The 23,648-nt window shown below is 39.3% G+C and overlaps 1 protein-coding gene across 1 annotated transcript in view; it reads left to right on the top strand.

Moving 5' to 3' along the window:
* Positions 1–23,648, top strand: part of ntn4 (netrin 4) — a 108,419-nt gene that overhangs the window by 79,184 nt on the left and 5,587 nt on the right. The window contains exons 6-7 of the mRNA XM_031898913.1: positions 13,558–13,771; positions 16,489–16,601. Of these exons, the coding sequence (XP_031754773.1) occupies positions 13,558–13,771; positions 16,489–16,601 (327 nt within the window). The remainder of the gene's footprint in view (positions 1–13,557; positions 13,772–16,488; positions 16,602–23,648) is intronic.

Below are 23,648 nucleotides of genomic sequence, written 5' to 3'. Positions count from 1 at the left end.
AAAACTTTGCCCACCCCTGTTCTAGGCCAATATTCCTCAATTTGATCATTAACCTTCCAAGTCCAAGTAGATGACATCAACGGCCATTCCAGCATCAAGGTTCCTGCTCACCTCCTCATAAAAGGCGACTAAATTAGTCTGGCAAGATCTGTTACGCATAAAACCATGCTGGCACAAACTTATAGTATTGTGAACTGCAATGTATTCAAGTAACCTATCCCTAATTACCCCTTCCAAAATCTTTCCTACTACTGACGTCAGACTAACAGGCCTATAGTTTTCAGGCTGAGAACGGGATCCCTTTTTAAATAACGGCACCAATTCGCCAGTCTCTCGGCACCAAGCCAGGCCTCAATGAATCCTGAAAAATTAAGTCAAGAGGCTTGGCAATCACAGTGCTCAGCTCATTTAATACCCTTGACCTTTGTTTACCTTTAAATGTTCAAGTCTCTTGATTTTCCTCCTGAGTGACCCATGCGTCAGTAGCTAAATTACTAGAACTGGGCATATTAAAAGGGAAGCCTTCATTACCTGGCTCCTCAGATGTATAGACAGATGAAAAATAAGAATTCAAAATTTCTGCTTTTTCCCCGTTCTCATCAACTAACTTCCCACCCCTTTTTGCTTCATTTTTTTACTATTCACATAATTAAAAAATAATTTTGGATTATTTTACTCCTAGCTGCAATATCCCTTTCCATCTCTATTTAAGCTTGCCTGATAGCTTTTTTGCATGCTTTATTTGCTTCCTTGTACCTGATGAAAGTTTCCACTGTCCCAGCTAACTTGAACGTTTTTTCTTACCAACCTCGACACTAACACTTTTATTCAGCCATAAAGGTTTTGCTTTGCGATGCCTCTCCTTGCTTACAAGGGGAATATACTGTTGTGTATACCTGCAAAGCAATGTTTTAAAGATGTTCCATTTTCCTTCTGTGTCTAACCCTATGAAAAGCCTTTCCCAGTTGACACATTGCAGAGATGCCCTTATACTGGCAAAGTCTGCACGTCTAAAATCAAGCGTTTTAGTTAATCCCTTATAGAGCTGTCTCTGCAGCATTATCTCAAAGGAGACCATGTTGTGATCACTGTTCCCCAAATGCTCACCCACACAAATGTTAGAGATGAGTTCAGTGTTATTAGTTATTACCAAGTCTAAAATAGAGTCATGCCTAGTAGGTTCTTGAACCGCTGAAATAAAAAGTTGTCATTTAGAATATTTACAAACCTACTAGCTTTTTCTGACTTAGCCACCTAATTACTCCAGTCAATGTCCGGATAATTAAAGTCCCCCATAATAACAACTTGACCCAGTTTCGAAGCCTCCTCCATTTGCAACAGTAGCTGGGTCTCATCCTCCTCATCTATACGGGGTGGTTTATAGCATACACCAATGATCATTTTCTTTGTGACCTTCTGCCCTACTGAAATTTCTACCCAAAGAGATTCAGCGTTTTCATTGGTAATGTCTTAATTACATGGCTTTAAATCTGACTTTATAAAGACAAACCCCTCCACCCTTTTTAATCTCTCTGTCCCTCCTAAAAAGTGTATAACAATTTAAAATCATGGCCCAGTCGCATTTTTCATCCCATCAGGTCTCAGTGATACCAATTAAATCATAATTTTCAATACATGCAATAGCCTGCAGCTCCCCTAATTTACCCGACAAGCTTCGCGCATTAGCCAGCATGCAGCGGAGATTACTACTTCTCCCTCTGATGTTTACATTCCCTTGTAACAATAGAAGCTCCTTATCTGATAAACTATATGTGCCCCACACTCCTCCCCCACAACCCTTTGCTAGCCCCACTGCCCCGTCTACACTAGCTTTCCCATAAAACTCTAGCCCCCCCCCTTGTTTAGTTTAAACACTCCTCCAGCCTCTTAACCATTCTCTCCCTTAGCACAGCAGACCCCCTTCAATTGAGGTGCAATCCGTCACGGCTGTATAGATTGTACCCCAAAGAAAAGTCAGCCCAGTGCTCTAGGAACCCAAACCCTTCCTTCCTACACCAAGACTTTAGCCACGCATTTAGCTCCCTAAGCTCCCGCTGTCTCCCTAAACTTGCACGTGGCACCGGCAAAATTTCTGAAAAAACAACATCGGAGGACCCCCTAATCTTAGAGCCTAGATCCCTGAACTCACTCTTTAAGGTCCTCCATTTACCGTTCATTTTGTCGTTAGTACCGATATGTACCAAGACAGCCAGGTCATGCCCAGCCCCTCCCAATAATTTGTCAACCCGATCAACCACATGCCGAACCCTGGCACCAGGAAGACAGCAAACTGTTCGGTTGAAGCGATCCGCTTGACAGATTACCCTGTCCACTTTCCTAATGATCGAATCCCCTGTAACTACCATCTGTTTAGGCCTAGCTCTGCTCTCCTCCCCACCAGTACTAGAGAAACTGGTCTCCTGGCTGTTAGAGAGATCAGCCTCATCTAGAACCGCCAGACCAGAGTTCACACTCCCATCTTCTTCACACAATCTGGCAAATCTGTTGGGATGCGCAAACCCTGGTGCAGCCTCCCTCTGACCCGCTAGATCTTGCTCAGTAAGCAAGAGACTTCTCTCAAGATTGTCAATCGAACGCAGTGTTGCAAGTTGTTCCTCTAGGGCTCACAACCACAACAGAGGTACTGTTGTTCCACAACTGCATACATGTGGCAGACTGTGCACTGTGTCAAACCTTCAATGTTGCTGCCACTCATTCTCCCAGTTACAGAAACAGTTAAACAGAAATAGGTGAAAAGACTTGAAATAAATGCAAACTTAGTACCTTGTTTTAAACTCCCTTAGTTTGTAACTCCTGTGTTTATAACTCCACTTACAGAGCCCCCACTTCAAGAGCAAGCACCACCAGAGCAAGCTCCACTGGAGTGCCAGTAGGTCTATTTATACAGTCTGTCCAGGTGAACTAATCAAACCCCACCCACCTCAAACTGAGGGTAATTACAAAGGAATGTAACTTCTGGCAAACCTGCTGTAAGCCTTATAGTTCACCAATATACAAAAATGTAAACGCTCTAAGAGGGTGGACTTATGTTGAATTAACCGAAAAATAAAGTAAACTCAAAAGATAATTAAATATAGCTAATATACTAAATGGGTACATAAACAAACAGCTGGCCAAATTAGCAACAAGTAAGCACAACCTGGCCGCTGGACATAATCTGTCCACCAGTTTAATGAAGTAAAAGTAAAATAAATACCAAGTAGTTAGTCTAACTCGGGTGTATAAAGTCAGTCGCTTAAGATCTGGATATAATTGGCAGGTGGTTCAGAGGCAAAGAAATCAACAGGTGCTCACCAGAGTTCCGTAGTGGTCCGGGTGCTTGAAGCCCTGAACCCGCAGCTGAAGGGAGATATCTCTGAACTTTGAAAAAGGACGACAAGCATTCCGGACTCGAAGGGATCAGTTAAAACTCGAACTTTATTCCAACATGTTTAAAAACAAAAATGCCTATAGTTCACCAAACTTTGTAAATTATCACCAAATACAGCAAATACTTTTGAAAATATTAAACCCAACAGTTAAAAAAAAACAAAGATTTGGAATATAGTTAATAAGAAATACTTATCCCTTTTTTGTTGAAGTGAAAAGCAAGTTGATTCCACCAGCCACCAGCCTGTTAGTAAGCCACTGATTTTTATTAATATTTATATATAACTTGTTGACTGTCATTGCATAAAGATACTTAAAATTTTTACACAAAAAAAATCTCCATCCGCTTTTGCAGAATCACCTATTTTCTTCAGACTGCTGAAACAGTTTTTTAACTTTAATTTTAAGCACAAAGTTGGGGTTATGGGAGCACTCAGAGATAAAATATAAATACAATGGAAGTGCAACTGATCTCGCCAAATTACCTACAAGTATAGTAAAGAAAAGTGATTGATCAATGCACATTTCCTGGTCCCCTGTTTCACATACTAGTAATTTAGTATCTGATAAAGTGCATATATTTTAAAAAATAGGACATGGTCATATAAAAGTCAAGCCACCATACCACATCAAGGTAAACCCCATATGGTGCAAATTTAATGTGGCCACTATTATCGGGGCCTTCTGAAGGCCTGACTAATCGATATTGGCCTGAAAATCTATCAGATATCTATTGGGCAGATTTTAATATTTCATAGAGCAAGGGCCGCAGTGACAAGTTGATGCAGTATTTTTCCAGCACTTCTTCCAGTTGTTGCCACCTGAGCCCTGTTTGGCCTAGTGCGTTGATGGCAGACATCCTCTCATTTGGCAACCCTGCCAAACAAGTTGATATCAAAGTGTATGGTCAGCTTTAGAACTGGGGATGAAGCAAAGCCCAGATATTTCTAGACTTAATTTATAGATGTTGGTTTGGAAATCTTCTGACTTGGTAATGATGTTACTTTGTAATGCTTTGTAAAGCTGGCTGATAACAGCTGCCTTCAATCAGCAGCTTATCATGTGTATGGGACCCACCAAGGTGAGTTGTATTGTAAGGCTGATGCCACACCAGGCGTAGGGCTGATTTTTTCGGCAAGCGGAAAAACGCTTGCCGAAAATTCAGCCCTACGCCTGCTACTTGTGCCTGCACCCGAATGAATGGGATACGCTCGGGTGCAGGCACATGTAGCCGATATACGCACGAAAACGCGAGACTTTGCATTCTCTCGCGTTTTCGTGCGTATATCGGCTACATGTGCCTGCACCCGAGCGTATCCCATTCATTCGGGTGCAGGCACAAGTAGCAGGCGTAGGGCTGAATTTTCGGCAAGCGTTTTTCCGCTTGCCGAAAAAATCAGCCCTACGCCTGGTGTGGCATCAGCCTAAATGCTACCTTCTGAATGGTTGCTGTGTTAGTACACATGGTGAAAATTTAATTCATACTGTCTAAAAAAAGTGACAATATAAGATAAGACTACTTTAGTTTACTTAGGAATAAAGTGAGAATTATGGAAATGTTATTTAGATAGATGATAAATTGATGATAAATTGATGGCAGATAGATAGATAGATAGATAGTCAGTGGCAAGCAACGTTAAATTTTTGTATACACTGTATCAGAAGATTCAGAAAGCATTACTCTTACATCATCCCTTCTTACACCATTGTACAACAATACTTTGTCTAAGATCATCACTCAGCAATCTGATGTTTAATCTATCATTGATCACTTTGTGTAAGTAGCCCCATGTGTGTTTAAGAACTGTCAGACCAATATACATTTACCTTCATGGTTTTTGGTTATCAAAAAAGCAATGGCAGTGTCTTTCTAACCTTTCCTCCTAATGGAATGTTAAAATTGCAGTGATGTTGTGGAAGATTCTGATACAATGGACCAAGTAAGTGGGGCAGTCACAACTACTTGTTAAAATGATGGTGTCAGTGTGCTTCTTGTGTGATTGCTTTCATGATGCTCTGAGTGGCACTTGTTTGCTTTGTCTCCTTGTTGAGTTTATTTTCATTATGTGTAACTGAGTGTATCCTTTCAGTATGACAAGTTAAAATCTGGGAGGTCTTTGCTTCCCTGTCCTTTTTTTTTTTCTTTTTTTAATTGCCATCAGGATTTATGTGCATTTCAATGACCTGACAATAAAAATAAAATAAATTAAACAATTGTCATATTTATTTGTCTGTAAATAAATGTAGCTTTCGGGCACAACTGGATCAGATGTGTATATAATTTGTGTGTTGTATGCTAAATTCTGTTTGCTTGTTGGTGTAACACTTTTGTAACACTGTTGGTGTCACTTTGTTGGGCCTTGTGACACATTCTTCAATATTCAAATAAGTTTACAGAGTTGTTTCACACAATGCAGACAGTTTAAGCAGCAGCATACTGTCTAGGATTCAGTGTGCATTTAGTTTGGGGCTGATTTTGGTAAGGGTTTGCTTTAGAATTTAGTATTATTACTGTGGGACCTGTTTATTAGTTAAGAGAAATTAAGGCCAAATTACTGTGATTACCATTTGATATGCTTGCATCGTCATGTGTGGGCAGTTGGCTGTACAGAGAGCTCAGTATTGCTGGAGATTTCTAATAAAATGTTGTAAACAATAGCTTGCACTTTGATCTCTGGCTGAGTGGGCACCCACCAACCAAATAAGGTCTGATAGTCTTCTCCCAGAAACTTATTCCAGCTCATATGGATGTTATGGTATTAGCATTCATATCAGAAGGATGGATTGTGAAGTAAATATTTCATGACAGGAATGTGTCTGCAAATGCTGCCAGGCAAAGTTGAATAGCTTTCATAAGTTAAGAATGCCATAAATTGTTTGGTATCTCAGAAAGTATTAGTATATTTCATCAGTCATACTGAAAGATGCACAGGAGAGAATTTTATGAATAAAGTACCTAAGCTCTTATTTCTTCCAACAAAATAATTGTATTTGTATATTTTTTCATTGTTTTTTTTTTTTACTGATCACTATTGCGCAAGGGCATTGTATGCCCACCCCAGAGAAAAAGGTGGCAAGGACTCACAAACCACATTCAAATTTGTTAATTCCACAGCTTGCTTACATAGCAACTTGATAAAATAATACAAACTCTAGGCAGTACATATAGGGTTGCCACCTCTGCTGGCATTTGTAGTCGGGCAGGGGGTGGGCAGAGATGTCACTGGGTGGGAAGAGGCAGGGCTATGATGTCACAGGGGCGGGAAAGAGGCAGGGCCGTGATGCCACTGGGCGGGGCTATGACTGCGATTAGACGATTGCTGCATTAGTCTTAGTGAGTCCTGCCCGGTTCTTCTAATTTGGAAAACCAGGCAGGAGGTTTTGACCCGGACAGCCCTTCCAAAATCCAGGCTGTCCAGGTCAAAACCAGACAGGTGGCAACCCTAAGTACATATTAATTAACCATCACAACAAAGGCATATATTGTGCCAGCTAAATAAAGGCAACGTGCATACTGGTGTGCCAGCAGAATGTGAGCGGTGGTGTGCCACTCCTGACGAAGCCTGCATGTCAATACATATGGAGGATGGTGACCCCCCCAAGCCCATGCTCCCTGCCTTTAGACTGTTTACTAAGGGTACTGGTATTTTTGATGACTGATGCTCTAAATACTTGAGTCATATTTTCAAGTTTTTTTTATAGCTGGTTAGGTAGTTTTGGTGGGACTATTTGTGCTATAATTATTTAAATACTGAGAAGCATCTGGATGTGTGTCTGTGAACCATTTGGCTCCTGTCCAGGCTTTATGCATGTAGCATTTGTGGTTGGGGTGGTACGGATTGTTGGATGACATTTTGGGGTGACTTTGTTGGTTTTAATTGTTTTTAACCTAGTCTATTATATATTTTTAATATGCTTAATACATTTTTTTTTATTTTAAGCATGCATATAAACAGGTTTCTTGGCCTCTTTTCCCACTTTTCTTTTGGCGGATTGGGGCTATTTTTCTTCCATCAGAATATGTGCTATATGTCCTAGAATTACATTTCACTGAGGCTCAAAGTGATTACCATCATTAAATTGCACATTGCCCCACATATTAAATCCCAGTAACGAATGGCATGGTGACTCCTATCACTAAAATGTACAATGACCCATACTATTAAATTGCATGTTAGATCCCAGCATAAAGTGGCACAGTGACTCCTAACGTTTAATGGCACTGCTACCCCCAACATTGAATTGCACATTTTTTGACACAGTGATTCCCACATTATACCCCATACACTACTTTTGGCCACTTGTACACAAAGGAAGTAGGCAAGCTCATCCCATATACTTCATTTGTTCTTCACAGGGCTGAACAAGTGGCAGACTGATCTAATCAGAGCACAGGTCATTCCTGTAAAAGCTGCCAGGAGAGTGACAACTTTAATTTTGTCTATTAGAGCAGGAGGGAGGGCCCACTGGGCCAAGGTTATGTCCCTGCAAGTCATTCACTGGAACTTTCAGAAGTATTTTACATTTTCTGTAGTTATTAAGTTCCTTTATCTTAATAGATAATTTGGTCATAAATTTCATGATGTGCTTTTTCCAATAACTTTTGTTCTAATTACCTCTAAATGTGCCTATTTATATATGTATACAATGCTGTTTGGCTCATTTCTATAACCTAAAGCAATAATTACATTTATCATATTTTAGCTTGATCTAATTCCAAAATGAAATATAAGAAGTGGTGCCAATTGTGTGGCTAATATTCCTAATATTAGCAAATGTCTAGGCAAAAAGTGTTGTATAACCTACGTGTTAACTTATTCAGTACCTTTCCAGTATTGGCATTTTTAAGAAGTTTGATGAACATTTTACTGATCTAAAGTCTAAATGTATCCACACACACAGAATTGTGTATGGGCCTGTGTCAGACTGAAGACCCTTGTGCTCACCAGACGACCTGATCTGCAGGGCCCTGCTGCTGCCAGACACCCCACCCCACTTGCCACTGCCAGAAAGCAAAGACTTGTTCTTTGCAATATATTAGGGTTGTCTAATTTATTACATAAAGAGTGCCAATTAATTCTCATACAGCATTTTTGAGGGCCAGATTATATTGAAATTATGATGTCATACAATGAAAGACTAGGGGTCATCAAAATCATTTGGAGGACCACATCCAGTCTACAGCCTCTCCTGCCTACCCCTAGTCCTTCTTCTTTGTCATTGCCCCCACCGTTAATCAAAAGCGGTGGGGGCAATGACAAAGAAATGACCCATCGCAATGACAAAGAAAAGACCCATCGCATCACACCCCGGGGGGGGTGGGGCATGGTGGCCGACTGGGTTGCCTAGGGCGCCCGGTCGACCCATCGCAATGACAAAGAAAAGACCCATCGCATCACACCCCGGGGGGGGGCCTGGTGGCTGACTGGGTTGCCTAGGGCGCCCGGTCGGCCCGGTCGACCCATCGCAATGACAAAGAAAAGACCCATCGCATCACACCCCGGGGGGGGGGGGGGGCGTGGTGGCCGACTGGGTTGCCTAGGGCACCCGGTCGGCTTGGCCCGCCCCTGGGTAAAACTGGTGTGTTTGCTATAGAAAGATTACTATAGTTCAAATAAATAAGCTGCTGTCTAGCAATGAGGGCTGCCATTTAAATTGAAATAGGGCTAAATGACACAGGTTAGATAGATAAAATCTGTAGAATTAAATAGATTTTATTCCCTCACATAGGGATATAAACCTATTGTATTGTACAGTGTTTATCTTCTATGTAACCTGGACAATACCTCCCAACATTTGAAAAATGAAAAGAGGGACAAAAAGACTTGGTGCGCGCAGCGTGGCAATTTTTGGCCATGCCCACTTTTGTGGCTACGCCCCAATTACCACACAATTCATTGTTGCACAAGCATTCCAGTGTACAGTATAAGTGTGACTACAGTGAAATGTGTAAGGCAATATCATTTCAGCAATACTTTTATTGCTAAACTGTAAATACCACCATCAATTAACAGCATGTTTTATGGATAATTATGGGTGCAGGGAGTTGTAGCTAAATAATAGGAGGTGCAGAATGCATTTTAGATATTGATGGGTGCAGGGAGTTGTAGCTAAATAATAGGAGGTGCAGAATGCGTTTTAGATATTGATGGGTGCAGGGAGTTGTAGCTAAATAATAGGAGGTGCAGAATGCATTTTAGATATTGATGAGTGCAGGGAATTGTAGCTAAATAATAGGAGGTGCAGAATGCATTTTAGATGTTGATGGGTGCAGGGAATTGTAGCTAACAGAACCTGCAAAGGTACTATAGATGATACACTTGTCCCCCATTAGGGGTCCCATCCTGTACCAGTAAGGAAGATTGGGGCTGGGGTAACATTGGCCTCAAGGTTCAGGATAACTCTGAGTAATATGAAGGAGACTGAGGGGGAGAGCTCTGCAGTCAGAGAATGGCGGGGGGAAGCAGTTAAAAAGCGTTAGTTTGGTGAAGCTTTTACCTGGAGGAGGGGGAAGGAATCGGAGGGTTCGGAGCAGGAGACCAGAAGGGATGGCTGTGAGTAACTAATATACATACTGTGGCAGCAGGGGGGGTGGGAAGCCATAGAAAGCCAAAGGGCACCAGTAATTCATCTATCCTGTCGGCTTTGGAATCTCAGCTGCAGCGTTCACATTGCACTTCGGTGCGCCCCGGAGCAGTGTAATCGTGACGTCACAGGAAGGAGCGGGACATTTAAACTAAAATCTGGGACAGCGGGCTGAATTATGAAAAGCGGGACTGTCCCATTAAAAGCGGGACAGTTGGGAGGCATGACCTGGACCCTTTCTTCTTTTTCAGAATAACTACCCTTATGGCTACACAGCAGCTTATTAATGTAAGCTATTTCTTAAGCAAACACACCAGTTTTACCAGTGCAGCTAACAGTACATTACTAGGGATAAGAGAAATAGTCAGCTGCCTAGGATGCAGCTAATCTGGGGTGCAAGTTAAAAAAAAACATCTTCATTGTCACTCTGATGTGCTGCCAGTGTCAGGGAGTTTGTTACTGCCATTGCCCTCCAATGCCACCTACAATGCAGACGCGGCTGTGGGTGGGCAGGATCCGGGACAATAGATACACTGGGGCTGATTCGCTAAAGGTCGATAAAACAAGCGCTATTTATAGCATGCATTAAAGATTTTATCGCTTCTTATTTTTTGCGACTTAACACTCAGTTCACTAACAGGACACATGTCATAATTAAGAAGCAATGTTCTTTGCGTTATCTAACTCGCAAAGAGCGGTTTTCTTTCATTATTTCCCACCGCGTGCGTTATTTCCCGCTGCGAGTGATATATTTTCGCCGTGTGCTATATTAGCGCACGTTTTTATGCATGTAACCATTACTTTCGGAAAACTGTTCTGAAAATGACCATTTCCCTGAAAACTGGAGGATGCATCACTCTAGGGCCAACACATACTTGAAAAAATCCCACTGCAAAGTCCATGTTGTGTTGCCAAAAGCTCAGGAACCACAATTTTCTTTAAGCACTGCCTGCCCCAAGTAGGTGTTAATATTCGCTCAGACTAATGCGATATTTAGCGCGTTTAACACTTCATACGTGTTTGTGAATCATGCATTAGTATTATTTATATGCGAGAATTACCGACATGTGAGGTAATTAACGCATGCGAAATGACTTTGATGAATCAGGACTTAATAATCGCATGCTTTTTAACGCAAAAAAAGCATGCAATAAGTGTTATCGACCCGTCATATTTCAGATACTAAAAAACACATTCATTCTATGGTGTTACAAAGTGAAAGTGCACAAAATAGCACAAAACCGTGAAGCATGGCTCTTTGTGATGTAACATGGAGCACAAAGAGATGTGCCTTGCTCTGATGTACCACTGCCTGCATTTGTCACAGACAGTTTAACAAGTGGGTGTTCCCATAGACGAAGCATAATTTAGATCAGGGCTATCCAACTGGAGAACTGTGGAACGAATGTGGCCCTCCAAAAGACTTTTATAGCCCCCAGTTTACTTAACGGTTCCATAGACTTCATTGTTTGACATCATCATTTTCATTTAAACTGGCCTTCAAGCATGCTGTAAGAGGGATAATCTTCCCACTGTATGTAATAAGTTGGACAGCACTAATTTAGATGTGCAAGTCATGAAGTGCTGGGGACTGTAAGATTCAGGAGAGGCCTGTACTTAACACCATAACAGGGCATGATTGTGCCTGACACTGACAGTACTGCTCTTTGCACCTTGAGCCCTAATGAGTCTCTAATGAGTCCTATAATATCCATGGAGAGAATCTGGCTCATAGGAGTTTACAGTGTAAAGATTTGCTTGGAAACTGATGGCATTTTTACATATTTAAAAATTTATGAAACTGCAAAGCATTTAGTTTAGAGCTATACAGCAACTATAATAAGTTGATTTTGGATAAATTGCACTTTCCCTGATACAGATTTACTTTTTAGCCATTTACATTCTATTCTTGGCAGGATCAGCTTACAATTTACCATCATCTGTTTTCTTTTATCTAGTGGGAAAATATTGCAACCGTGCAACTACAAACTACACCTAAACTGGTTTAACATCATTACATTCCACCCACTGACTCACCCACCTGCTCAGAGCACATTTCCTAGTTTACTGCAAATTAAAAACAGTTTTAATGGTGATCATCATAATTTTTGCTCTAACTGTGCAAAGAGCTGTAACTCACTGACAATGTTCAACAGCACTTATACAAAGGAGTGGTGGATGGGTGTCACTTGGGGTCCCCAAGCACAAACCTTAGCTTGAGTATCATTCACCACTGTATTAGTTTCACTCTTACTTCCTAACCTGTTATTAGCTGAGTTCAGTTGGCCATACATTTAAAGATCCACTCATTTGGCAGGTTGGTAAAAGAAGTGGATGGATATTTGCCCAGTTTGGCCACTCAAATACTGGTCCAAATCATACTAATCTGATCGACGCCCTGGACGCAAACAATTGGATCACACCACAGGTCTACAGAGACCTATCAAACAATAAACACACCAATGCACCGATATTCATCATTGCCCAAAGGGATTCTCAGACTTGCCTGATACATATTTTTGAGATATTGGTTGGACAGGCTGGACTGAGGGCCCAGTACACATAACAATAACCTGCCAGCTCAGTCGGGGGGGAGATACACTTTTAAGGGCGTGAGTATGACCACCGTTAGTTAAACTATAGGTAATGAGCTCTGTATGTACAGCAAGCCCATCATGCAGGGTTTTTTTGGTGTAGTGGTAATATAATTAACTACTTTACAAGGAAGTTACAAATATAAAGTAGTGGCAATTTCCCTGCTTGATATTTTTATCTAAAAGTATAATAAAAACATATTTTTCTTAATAAAACAATAGGCAAAAAATATGTTCAGCACAAGCCCTATTCACTGAACTCATGTTAACTTTAACTTAAAGCGCAGTGCCAACACTTTATACTGTTATACTGCAAAGCAACACTCCTGAGCCATTGTTTTGGCTGCCAAATTGACCACCATTAATTAATTAGACAGTTTTGACATAGAGTAATCATGTGGAAACTGAGCCCAAACTTAGCAGGCACACATGGAGTTAAGCTTACTGGGATGGGGAGCGGTGGGTGAGTAAGCCAAGGCTTACATTTTTGCATACTTATTTTACACAGTATTATGAAGCCACTCAAATTTTGTATGCAGTCTTTGTTCTGATATAGCCTACAGGCATGTGAGGGATGTTTAATATGGCTTCACTTTCCCTTTAAATTATTGGATTTTAAATATCTCTCAATGCACATAAATCACCCATGTTGAAAAGCTTACCCAAACCAAGATATCTGTAGGCTTATGAGCCAAGTGTGTCACCTAAAGCCTTGGCAGACTTCTTAGCAAATATCATAAGCAGGAGTTTTGGAGACCTCCAAATAATTTTGTTTAGAGCACTCTGCCAAATGCTTTTGATATAAAGTGTATGCCGTGACTCATTAACTGTGTACTACTTTCTCGTGCTTAATAAAATTCTGCTTTATTTACAGTATATTATTTTATCTACAAATTGACACTACTTAGCTAGATCAATCCTTTAGTGTTTCAAGCAGATGCTCTGTTTCTTAAACACAAAAACTAAAACATCATCTTTATATTTACAGCATGTTCCTGCCATCCCATTGGATCAGCTGTACTTCCCTTTGGTAACATCACATTATGTGATCCCACAAATGGAGACTGCCCATGCAAGCCAGGCGTGGCTGGTCCTCATTGTGATCAGTGCATGGTTGGCTACTGGGGGTTTGGAGAGTATGGTTGCAGGCCATGTGACTGTGCAGGCAGTTGTGATCCATTTACTGGAGACTGTATCACCAAGTAAGTTCTGCAATGTTTATATTATGCGTGCCTAGAATTTATTAAAAAATATGATGTGTACCTAGATTCTTAAAACTTTATACCAGATTTATTACTCCATTTATTACTCCATATATTAAAATGGATCAGAAACATTGAGACCTAAAATTATTTTAATAACTTATACATTATATGTTTCAGAGTACTACAATTTACCTCTCATTAAATTGGTTGATTTGTTAGACTAGATTGTTTATCTAATTCAGGTAGCCAATTTGTTCCTACATTTACAATTCTTAATTTAAGTTTGGGACAGCATAGATAGCATATTTCATAAAACTACAGTTTAAGTAAAGAAAAATACCCTATTTTCCTCATTTTACCTTTTGCTAAAGTGCTTGTAACAAAAGAAAGTAAAGTAAGAGTGGCCTTACAGGAGTTGATTCATGACCTTAAAAAATATTGAAATCAGTCATTTTCCTGGATCAGATACCAGTGGTTATATATAGCAATGATAACTACATTGCCCTTTTTTCTCTGAAAAAACTTCCAACCCTTTTCACCTGTCAGCATTAAGATAATTTAGATCCAGCAATCCCAAATTAATTTGATTTATGTTAATGATGAATAATAATTCTCCATCTTAAGTACATTTACGCTTATCAATTTGTAAGGTTCCATTACACACACTATGTTGTTTTAAAGGGGAACTCTACCCAAACACAAGATTTTTGAAAAGTAAACATAATTTAAAGCAACTTTGCAATATACATCAATTATGCAGCCTTTTCATGATTTTTAATGTAATAATATGGTTTGGAACAGTTACCTAAGCCTAGCCCTTTGTTCTCTTGCTGATCTGGCTAACTGCTTTTAGAGTAAAAAATAAATAAATAACAGTAGTCACCTGTCCTTCAGCCTGCATCCTCCAAATCCCCAAATTCCCTGCACATTTGATGTCAATGAGGAAAGGAACATGTCTGTTAGCTGTGGAGAAGTAATTACAATTTGTAACATCAATGTTTTAGTCCCTCCTCCCCTGACAGGATCTCAAATGATGCAGAAAGAGAAAAATTGTTTTGCAGCTGGATTTCAAAGTTACATAGCTAAATTAGGTTGAAAAAAGCCCATAGTCCATCATGTTCAGCTGATCCAAGCGAACCCCTGCGCGCACACATACCATCCTAGTTATACACTCACATACATAAACCATATATACCAACATCATTACTAACTGTAGATTTTTGTATCGCAGTAGCTTTGGATATTATGCTTGCTGCCATCACTCAGATGGCCATTCCACAACCTGACTGTAAAAAACCACCTGTTACGAGTGCTGGAAGACCGGTGCACACTCTTACCTTTAGGCACGCCGGTCCCCGGGTGCTACTCTGTTTGCTTTCATTGCCCAAGCTGGTTCTTAGTTTCTAGATTGTAGCTATAGCCTTGTTTTGTTTGCTCTACTGGTTTTTGAGTCGGAATTTCCGCTGCCTGCCTTTGATCATTTGCCTGATTCTGATGTTGCCTCTGCCTTATCCCTTTTGTACCACATTTTTGTATGAACCTTGGCAGTGTTTAGAATCCCTGTCTTCCCCACAGCAGAAAGTCTGTGGCCCCAAAAGGGCGTTGGTGAAGACTGGGGTTGTCAGGATTCTATTTCACCTAAAAGGTTGGTACTAGCAGTCTATGGGCTTACTCATACTACAGACCGTAACACCCCCATTAAAACCCCAAAACCACCTACGATGCTTCAAATGAAAGTTCCACTCCTCTAATCTAAAGGGGCGGCCTCTGGTGTGCTGATCATTTTTATAATTGAACCCCCTATAATAAACTAGTCTCCCAGGTATTAGAGAGATCAGCCCCCATCTAAAACTGACAGCCCAGAGTTCACTCTTCCATCTTTTTCACACAATCCAGCAAATCTGTTGGGATGCACAAACCCCAGAACAACCTCCCTTTTTCTTTTCTCCGCACTAGATTTTCTAACTGTCACCCAGCTGATTGCCTCATTATACTGCTGCTGTTCTCCTACCACAGAATAACTGACCCTGCTAGCTCCTGCTCATTGAGCAAGAGACTCCTTTCAACCAGTGTTTCAGCATATAAAAATTGCATTTATTCATACTTTTTTACTTACTCTAAGAAATAATTACAAATTGTTTTCTATTGTGTTTGTCAAGCAAAATAAACTTCAGTTACACTATATAAGTTATTTTAAAAGTATTTCCTTCAGCCCTGGAATTCACAATTGCAGATAACAGGCAGGCTCCATTTTGTGGACACTGTTATTAAGGCACCCTTAATAAGGCACCCTGCCAAAATCTCATTTCTGTGCCAGTATAGGGGGGACCTGATACCCATATCCATGCACTGGTTACACAATTAGATGGTGAGGAGGGAGAGGGAATGTGAGGAGGGCAGAGACATCTAAAAAGTTCTGAATTGAAAGTGAAAGTAACTGTCTGCCTACAGCATAGAGGTGGGGCAGGCAATATATGATTGACAGCTGGGACTCTTAAATGCGTATATAATGGGTATAGATGTGTTAATAAAAAATGACTTTGGGTTACATGTTTAATTTGAAAAGGGCTTTTATTGTCTGGGTGACAGGTCCGCTTTAAGTAACAGAATTACAGTTATAGATATATTATGAATTTCTGTGTTGTGTGGGCTCTCAAATTTTGGTTCAGAAGCTGGAGTTCCCTTTTAAACAATCTCATTCTTCCACTTAACAGTCTGGACATTGACTGGTACCGTGAATTTCCTGAACTGCTGTCTGTGTATAATGAGAGTCAGCTATCCCGGACCTGGGAAGATGAACAAGGATTTTCTGCTCTTCGCCATTCAGGTAATTATTCCCATGAATATTTAAAGCAAAAGTGTATAGTGTATGTAAGTAGGATCTGTGTGTCCTGGGAACTAAAGTGTTAACATACAGTAGTACTTGAATGTTTGTGAAGCCCTTTTCTATTTTCAATATTTCTGCCCAGGTATGTCCAAACATAATTCTAGTTAATTTATTACTTGATTAAATGATCCAATCTTACATATTTGTGTGTGGCAAAATGTGAAAGTCTAGGATTCATTTGATGGAGAAATCAGAGTCTGTTTCAGTCAATGGGATGATGATGTTAGTTTCTGCCTTACTATCCAGTTCTGATCTTAGAAGATCTCTGAGGACCATTGCAAAACAGTTATTAATATTCACCAGGATAGAAACGGTAACACAACTAAAGAGTTTGGCCTCATATCTTGCACATATGGAGGCAGTTAAACACCATTGTTACCCACCCCAGGAGTGGTCAACCAACAGATATCACAATAAGAGTATATATGTAGTAATAAGTGAAATCAATTGGACTTTATGTATTTTTTTCTCTTGAGCACATTTTGCTCAATTCAGAATTATCTTTTTAGAGTTAAATACCCTGAAATCTTGCTCCAATCAACATAATATGATTAGCTTAATCAGCATGAAGTCAGGGATCTCATGAAGGTAATGTGCTGATTGTATTAGCATGATTGGAGCTATGAGATGTTATTAATATATCCAGGAAGAGGGGCCAAAACATAATTGTATGTGGCAGACAATAGATGTCGCACCCCCCTCACCTCTATCCAACATGGATTTTCCATTTTCACATATATGGATTTTTTAATATCTTTTTTGAACCAGTCTTCCTCCCTGTACAGAATGTGATTTTGGTAGTCTTCAAATGTGTGTCCTTTTTCCTTTAGATGTAGCTACACAGCTGAAACCAGAGGAGCTGGCTCTTCTGTACTGCACCATGTGTTGTGTAATTGTTGTTTCTCCCACATACATGTCAGAGCATTCCTCACTGCACCTCACTCAGCAAATCTTTGCAGCATGGTACTGCTTGTAGCTTTATCCTAAATAAAATGCAAATATCTTGATTTTTCAGAAGCTGAAATGACAGAAATGGTCCATCATGTTCACTTGGGGCCCCTAAAAATAGTATACTTCTACACTTAGATTGTAAGCTCTACGGGGCAGGGACCTCCTTGCTACTGTGTCTCATACCACATGGCACTTATATATATATATATATATATATATATTTATTGTATTTATTTATTATATCACTTGTCCTCCCTGTGTGTAATTTTGTATTCTGTAAGATTGTACAGCGCTGCTGTGTTGTGGCGCTTTATAAATAAAGTTATACATACATACATACATATACACATTGGGTGTCACATTGGACCCCTGGCGTTCATATTTAGTATGTTTTATCTTGGTGCTTAATGATAAGTGGGAGATAACATGCTGCAAATTAGAACCTTTGAGTTGAGGAAAGCTTTGTGGTTTGATACTTTGGAGTACAAAGACATGTGTACTCATTTTGGATTTGGGGGAATTTGTACTTTACAAAAATAAATGGTTTTCTGGGGTGAATGTACTTTATTGTAGCTTTACCCCCCATAAAATGCAGTAAATGTGTTGATTTAGTAGGAGCTTAAATGACAGAAATGATAGATCATATGGAGGTATTTTCATTTTGGGCACCTACATGCCACATACTTAGGTAAGACTATGCACATTGGGCATCAAACTGTTTAGTGGACCCCTAGCTTTTTTCTGGTTATCTTGTACCCTGTAGGAGATAAGATACTATAGACTGGAAGCTTTGAAACAATTTTTCAAAGGTTTCACAAATTTTTATAAAAACCGATACATTTAGGAAAGCATTGCAACTTGGTAGTTAAGAGTAGACAGACAGATCAAAATGTGTAACTATGTAACAATTGCAATGCTTTTTAGGTTTTTAGTGCAATGCAGGGAATATTTATTACAGTGTGAAATTTTATTACACAAAACTATCCCCACAATTAAAAAAAAATTGTAGTTTAATAAGCTAATATTAAATAAATAAGCATTTGGTTCTTTGTATAAGACTGATTTAACCCCCTCCCAAACCCCCCTCCCTTTCACTGTTTTCTGTATGATATTGTCCAAGTGTTATTTATCTTCATAAAGATCTTGGCACAAGAAGTAGCATATCTGAATCAGAAAGAAATGTGCAGTTCCTGATCCAGATGATTCTTTTCCAAGAGTTTCTTCTGATCTAGTAATCCTTCACTTCTGTTGAGTTGGTAACAAACTTGGCATAGGACTGCAGCTCAAAAATGTAATTCCCACAAAACATGCTGAAGAAAAATACAGTGTAAATAGTTCTTGACACATAAAAGTGCACATTCACAGGTGATAACATTTCAGAACTTTCTTTGTGGAATTTGATTTGGAATATAATATATATGTATAATTTATATAGTTTGGCTAAAATAATGTGTTGCTGTTATATATCCATCTGTAACAGTACTGTGTTTTTCATGATAATTTTGTTATAAATTACACCATACACAATACTCTTTGAAAATTTGCTCCTCTTATAGAATCCAGTCAGTAAAAAGCTCTTATCAGTCTAGAGTGAATTCCTGTTTGACTGCAATTAGGTACAGTATACACTCATACTGTTCTTACTGTTTAAAACAAATGGAAGACACAATTTACTGTGTGATGCCCCAAGTAAAAAAATCAAGGACAGGCGTAATCCATCGCTTTCAGGCATATTCTTCCAACCTCTTGACACACATGTTAGAAAGCATTCTCTGAGCACTCCCATGTACCACCTGTTCTGGATGCAAGCCTACCAGCCTACCAAAGGCACATTTACATTGGGATGGCCTAACACTGTTTTTTTATTACATGGACATCTCTAGACATATATATATATATATTTCCTACTGTTTTATAATAGTTTATACAGTGACCCTGGAGCTGATTCATTTTAAAGGTAGTTGTGATTTATTACGTAAGGAAGGCAACCTTGTAGAAATCCAAATGTTTTCCTCCAGAAACACAAACACAGAACTATAGAAATAACACATTCAGTCTGCTGCAATCCTCTTTATCTCAAGGAAATAGTCTTGCTGTGCTATCCTTCTGTTATACATATACGCAGTGCCGAAAGTTTCTTTAGCAGGAACAATACTGAAAATATGGAGGGCGCTCTAATTAGGCACAAAATAATTAAGCAATGTCATTAAGGCCCAGGTTTAGAGGTAATATATAGTACAAATAAACCAATGCATGCTTTTTTAATATAGATTTTGATAACATCAGTAATGAATTACATAGTGACAAACACAATAAAAATAAATATACATGCAGGTATGTGAGAAATCCCAGCATTTCTTAAACATAGTCCTATTTTAATCCCCTTGACAAATTTATTATCCTAAAAATTTCGAAATACATCCCCATAGAGTAACATACATTTTTTATATCTTACTCATTATATCTGCTTGAACTTATTAGATGATGCATGTTCTCTGGAGGCCATGTTTGACCCTGTATGTCAAAGAACCTGCAAGATTTTTTCTTCCATTGTTGACCTTGCTAATAAAAATTTCACTAGCTTGTCCACAGACCTGAAAGGGCTGATCTGTGTTCCATAGTTACTTTTGGTTAAAAATGACAAATGTCTTTCAAGTCCAACCCTCCAAATGACTGCACAGTCAATACCTATAAAGACACTCACATATATAAACTATGTATACCAGTTTCTCTAGTTCATTGATCTATTGTTTGGGAAAAAGATCCCCAACTATCTGACTAAAATTCCCTCTAATGTACTTGTACAAAGTAGTCAAGTTCCCTTGCAAGCAACTTTTCTCCAGCAAAAACAACCTCAACCTTTACAGTCTTTCCTCATAGCTAAATTCTTCCATTCCAACTAGTTTAGTTGCACGTCTCTGCACTCTTTTCAGCTCATTAATATCCTTCTTCTGGGACCAAAAACTGCTTTAGTCTAGGTAGTTACTCAGTTTTGCCAGAAATACCTGTGACTGAATCACCAAGGAATGGATGAGATTGTGCACAAACAGGCTGATGCAAAGGCAACCAATTAATCCTTCCCCTGCCAAGAACGTAGGCATACTTTCCAACATTTGAAATATGTAAAGAAGGACAAAAAGAAAACTTTTGACCATGCCAATTTTTTTGACCACACCCCTAAATACCTCCCATTTTACAAAATTTGGCAGGTTATTTAAAGTTTGAACACTTTTCTGGGGGTTTTGGGGTCTTGTTTTATGTGTTATCAAGTTTTGCTAAAAAGGGTGAAATTGCCCTTTACGCTGTGAGTATCAGTTTCTGGGCTCTCTGCCAAATAATACTTGTTTAATTAAGTATGTGAAACATTGTATCTTTTTAAGCGTTCAGTGCAGGAGATCAAAAGGAAATAAGGGACTTTTCAGAAAGAAGGCTGAGCTGTCAAAATTGGGACTGTCCTGTGAAAATCGGGACAGTTGAGAGGAATGTGTAGGTACTACATTTTTCCAAAAGAGCAATAGGCCAGCTAACAGGCTATAGGCAGCACAAATACTGCCAGACATAGCATTCTGAATAAAAAACAGAAAAAACAAAATGTAAGTCTATAAACTGCACACTGCTGTAAGTTTCCTGTACCACCCAGTATGAAAAATACTGTTTGTTCCACTCCAGTCTCTATAAGTAAATTGTAGAACTGTCAGTATTCTGTACTCTTTAGCTTATTCATTATTGCCTAACAGGGCATAAAATTACTGTCTTTGAACGAGTATTGTGGTTTTCATAATCCTTTTTTTAATTTAATATTCCATTAAGGTTCAATTATGTCAATGAAAAATGCACTCGCTGCGGTTTGTTTCTGTTGGACTGCACAAACATTCCTTTTACTAATTATTGGATTGACTGGGGGCTGCTCCCAGTTTGCTTTCACTCTCTTTGGAATGTCAGCCTAGGGAGTGCTGCTGTTCTCCATGCACCTGTGCTGAGGTTTCAGGAGGAACATTAACTATTTATTTTTATGCATCAACAGCAGGGAAGTCCAACCTGCACCTCCAGGATCCTGGATAATGTGGTTCAACAACAGCTATAGAGCTGCAAGTTGAATGCTATAGTGAATTGCTAGAAAAGAGCTAATAGTAAGATATGGAAAACTGATAGATAGATTGATTGATGGTGCTTTGCTATGAAACTGGCATGCTTAAGGAATTCATATTTTAACACAGTGATACCAATTTACCTTCCAATTTGCACTCTTACCTTCCAATTTGTGCCTGTATGTTACCCAACGACTTAGATTGTAAGCTCTATGGGGCAGGGACCTCTTTCCTACTGTGTCTCATACCACATGGCACTTACTCCCTTTGTATTTATATATATATTTATTGTATTTATTATAACACTTGTCCTCCCTGTGTGTAATTTTGTATTCTGTAAAATTGTACAGCGCTGCGTACCCTTGTGGCGCTTTATAAATACAGTTATACATACATACATAGTTTGTTATAGGACTATTACACTGCTTTATAAAACAGGACACGTAACATTGCCACGTGAATATTTGCTAGCAGTATAACAGGTTTTTGTACTAATAGTGTATATTTATTTGGGTTAAGGCCCATACTAATGTACTTTTTATCAGAAGAGCTTTTGCCAAACACATCCTGTGCAGGCGAGTGATTATGGTACTTTATTATCCTCAACCTATCAAATGGGTGTTGGCTCAAAATAAGAATACAATAGGCATTTGGCTCCTCAATTGCCACATCATAGCTTGCTAGCTTTCCCACACTTTTTATTTGAGTTCACATCTGCTAATTTTCCCAACCTTTTTCAAGAATTAAATATGCCACATGTATTTTTATTATTTTACTGTTTTAATCTGCTATTCAGTTAGTAATATAAAACCTGTGAATGAAATCATGGCTACCCTTTGTTAAAGCATAGTGGGCATGTAACTAAATAATGCTTCCTTACACTGAAGTAACTGAGTCCCAGAGGGACCTCTGTATCAACCTTCTGCATTAAAGATGGAAGTAATGTCAGGATTCTTTTTCCATCTTATGGTACAGTCAAAGATGTTAACTATCCCCTTGGCAGTGGATCGATAATGATGCAGTGCTGGAATTTTTAACTCTAAGTCATTTTCATTCAACTACAATGAAAGTCTATGGAAGGGCAATTACAGGCAGTTTGCTGCCTGCCCAGCTGGAAGTCATGTGGATGGCAGAATGTTTGCAATCACACTGCTCTAAATGTTTATAAGAAATAAGGTCCCCAAAATACCCAGAATAGATCATTATCACTCTAATGACATTTTGTTGATATCTATGTATACACAATGAAAGATGGTTAGGTAATTTGCCACTAATTTGCCTCTTGGCTTAGCCCTTGTGCTGCCAACCAGCCTAGCAAAGAAGCTGCATTATTTTTCATTTGTGTAAAGGAGCTGCAGTTCCCTGATAGTTTAGGAATATCACACGGCAAGCCATGAAGAAAAAAAGGGTAAAAAAAAAAAGGGTACCCTCAGTGGAAAAATGAGCAGATTGCATTGTGCGCTGTACAGACATGAGGCCCAACGGCTTCGCAGAATCGGGTTTTCGTTATCTTTGCCACCTGTCACTCTGACAGACCTTTTTACAAGAAACCAGCAGGGGGTTTGACCTAATATCATTGTGGCTGTGGTCACAGAAAAGCTGTTGATCATTGAAAAGAATAGGGAAATCAGCGACAAGACAAGCTTATATTGCCTGCATATAGTATGCATAGGTGCTTAGTACTAAACTCAATTCAGCAATAATCTGTACAGTTTTGTGTGCCTTTAGTCTTCCAAGAAAATGATCTGGGGTTCTTGAAAAGCAGGCAAAAATCTCCTTAATTTGGTAATTATTAGTATAAACCACAGGGTTCGCACCTATTAGTCACCGGTGGATTATAATATACAAAGTGGATAACAGATTGGAAACTCTACAGGGCAGGGACCTGCATCTTCTGTCTTGGTATAGCACTTAATCTTTGTAACTCTGTATATATTTATTTGCTGCA

Source organism: Xenopus tropicalis, chromosome 3 (assembly GCF_000004195.4).
Source record: "Xenopus tropicalis strain Nigerian chromosome 3, UCB_Xtro_10.0, whole genome shotgun sequence".
In the NCBI taxonomy this organism is placed as follows: domain Eukaryota; kingdom Metazoa; phylum Chordata; class Amphibia; order Anura; family Pipidae; genus Xenopus; species Xenopus tropicalis.
This window is presented reverse-complemented; position numbering and strand designations above follow the sequence as displayed.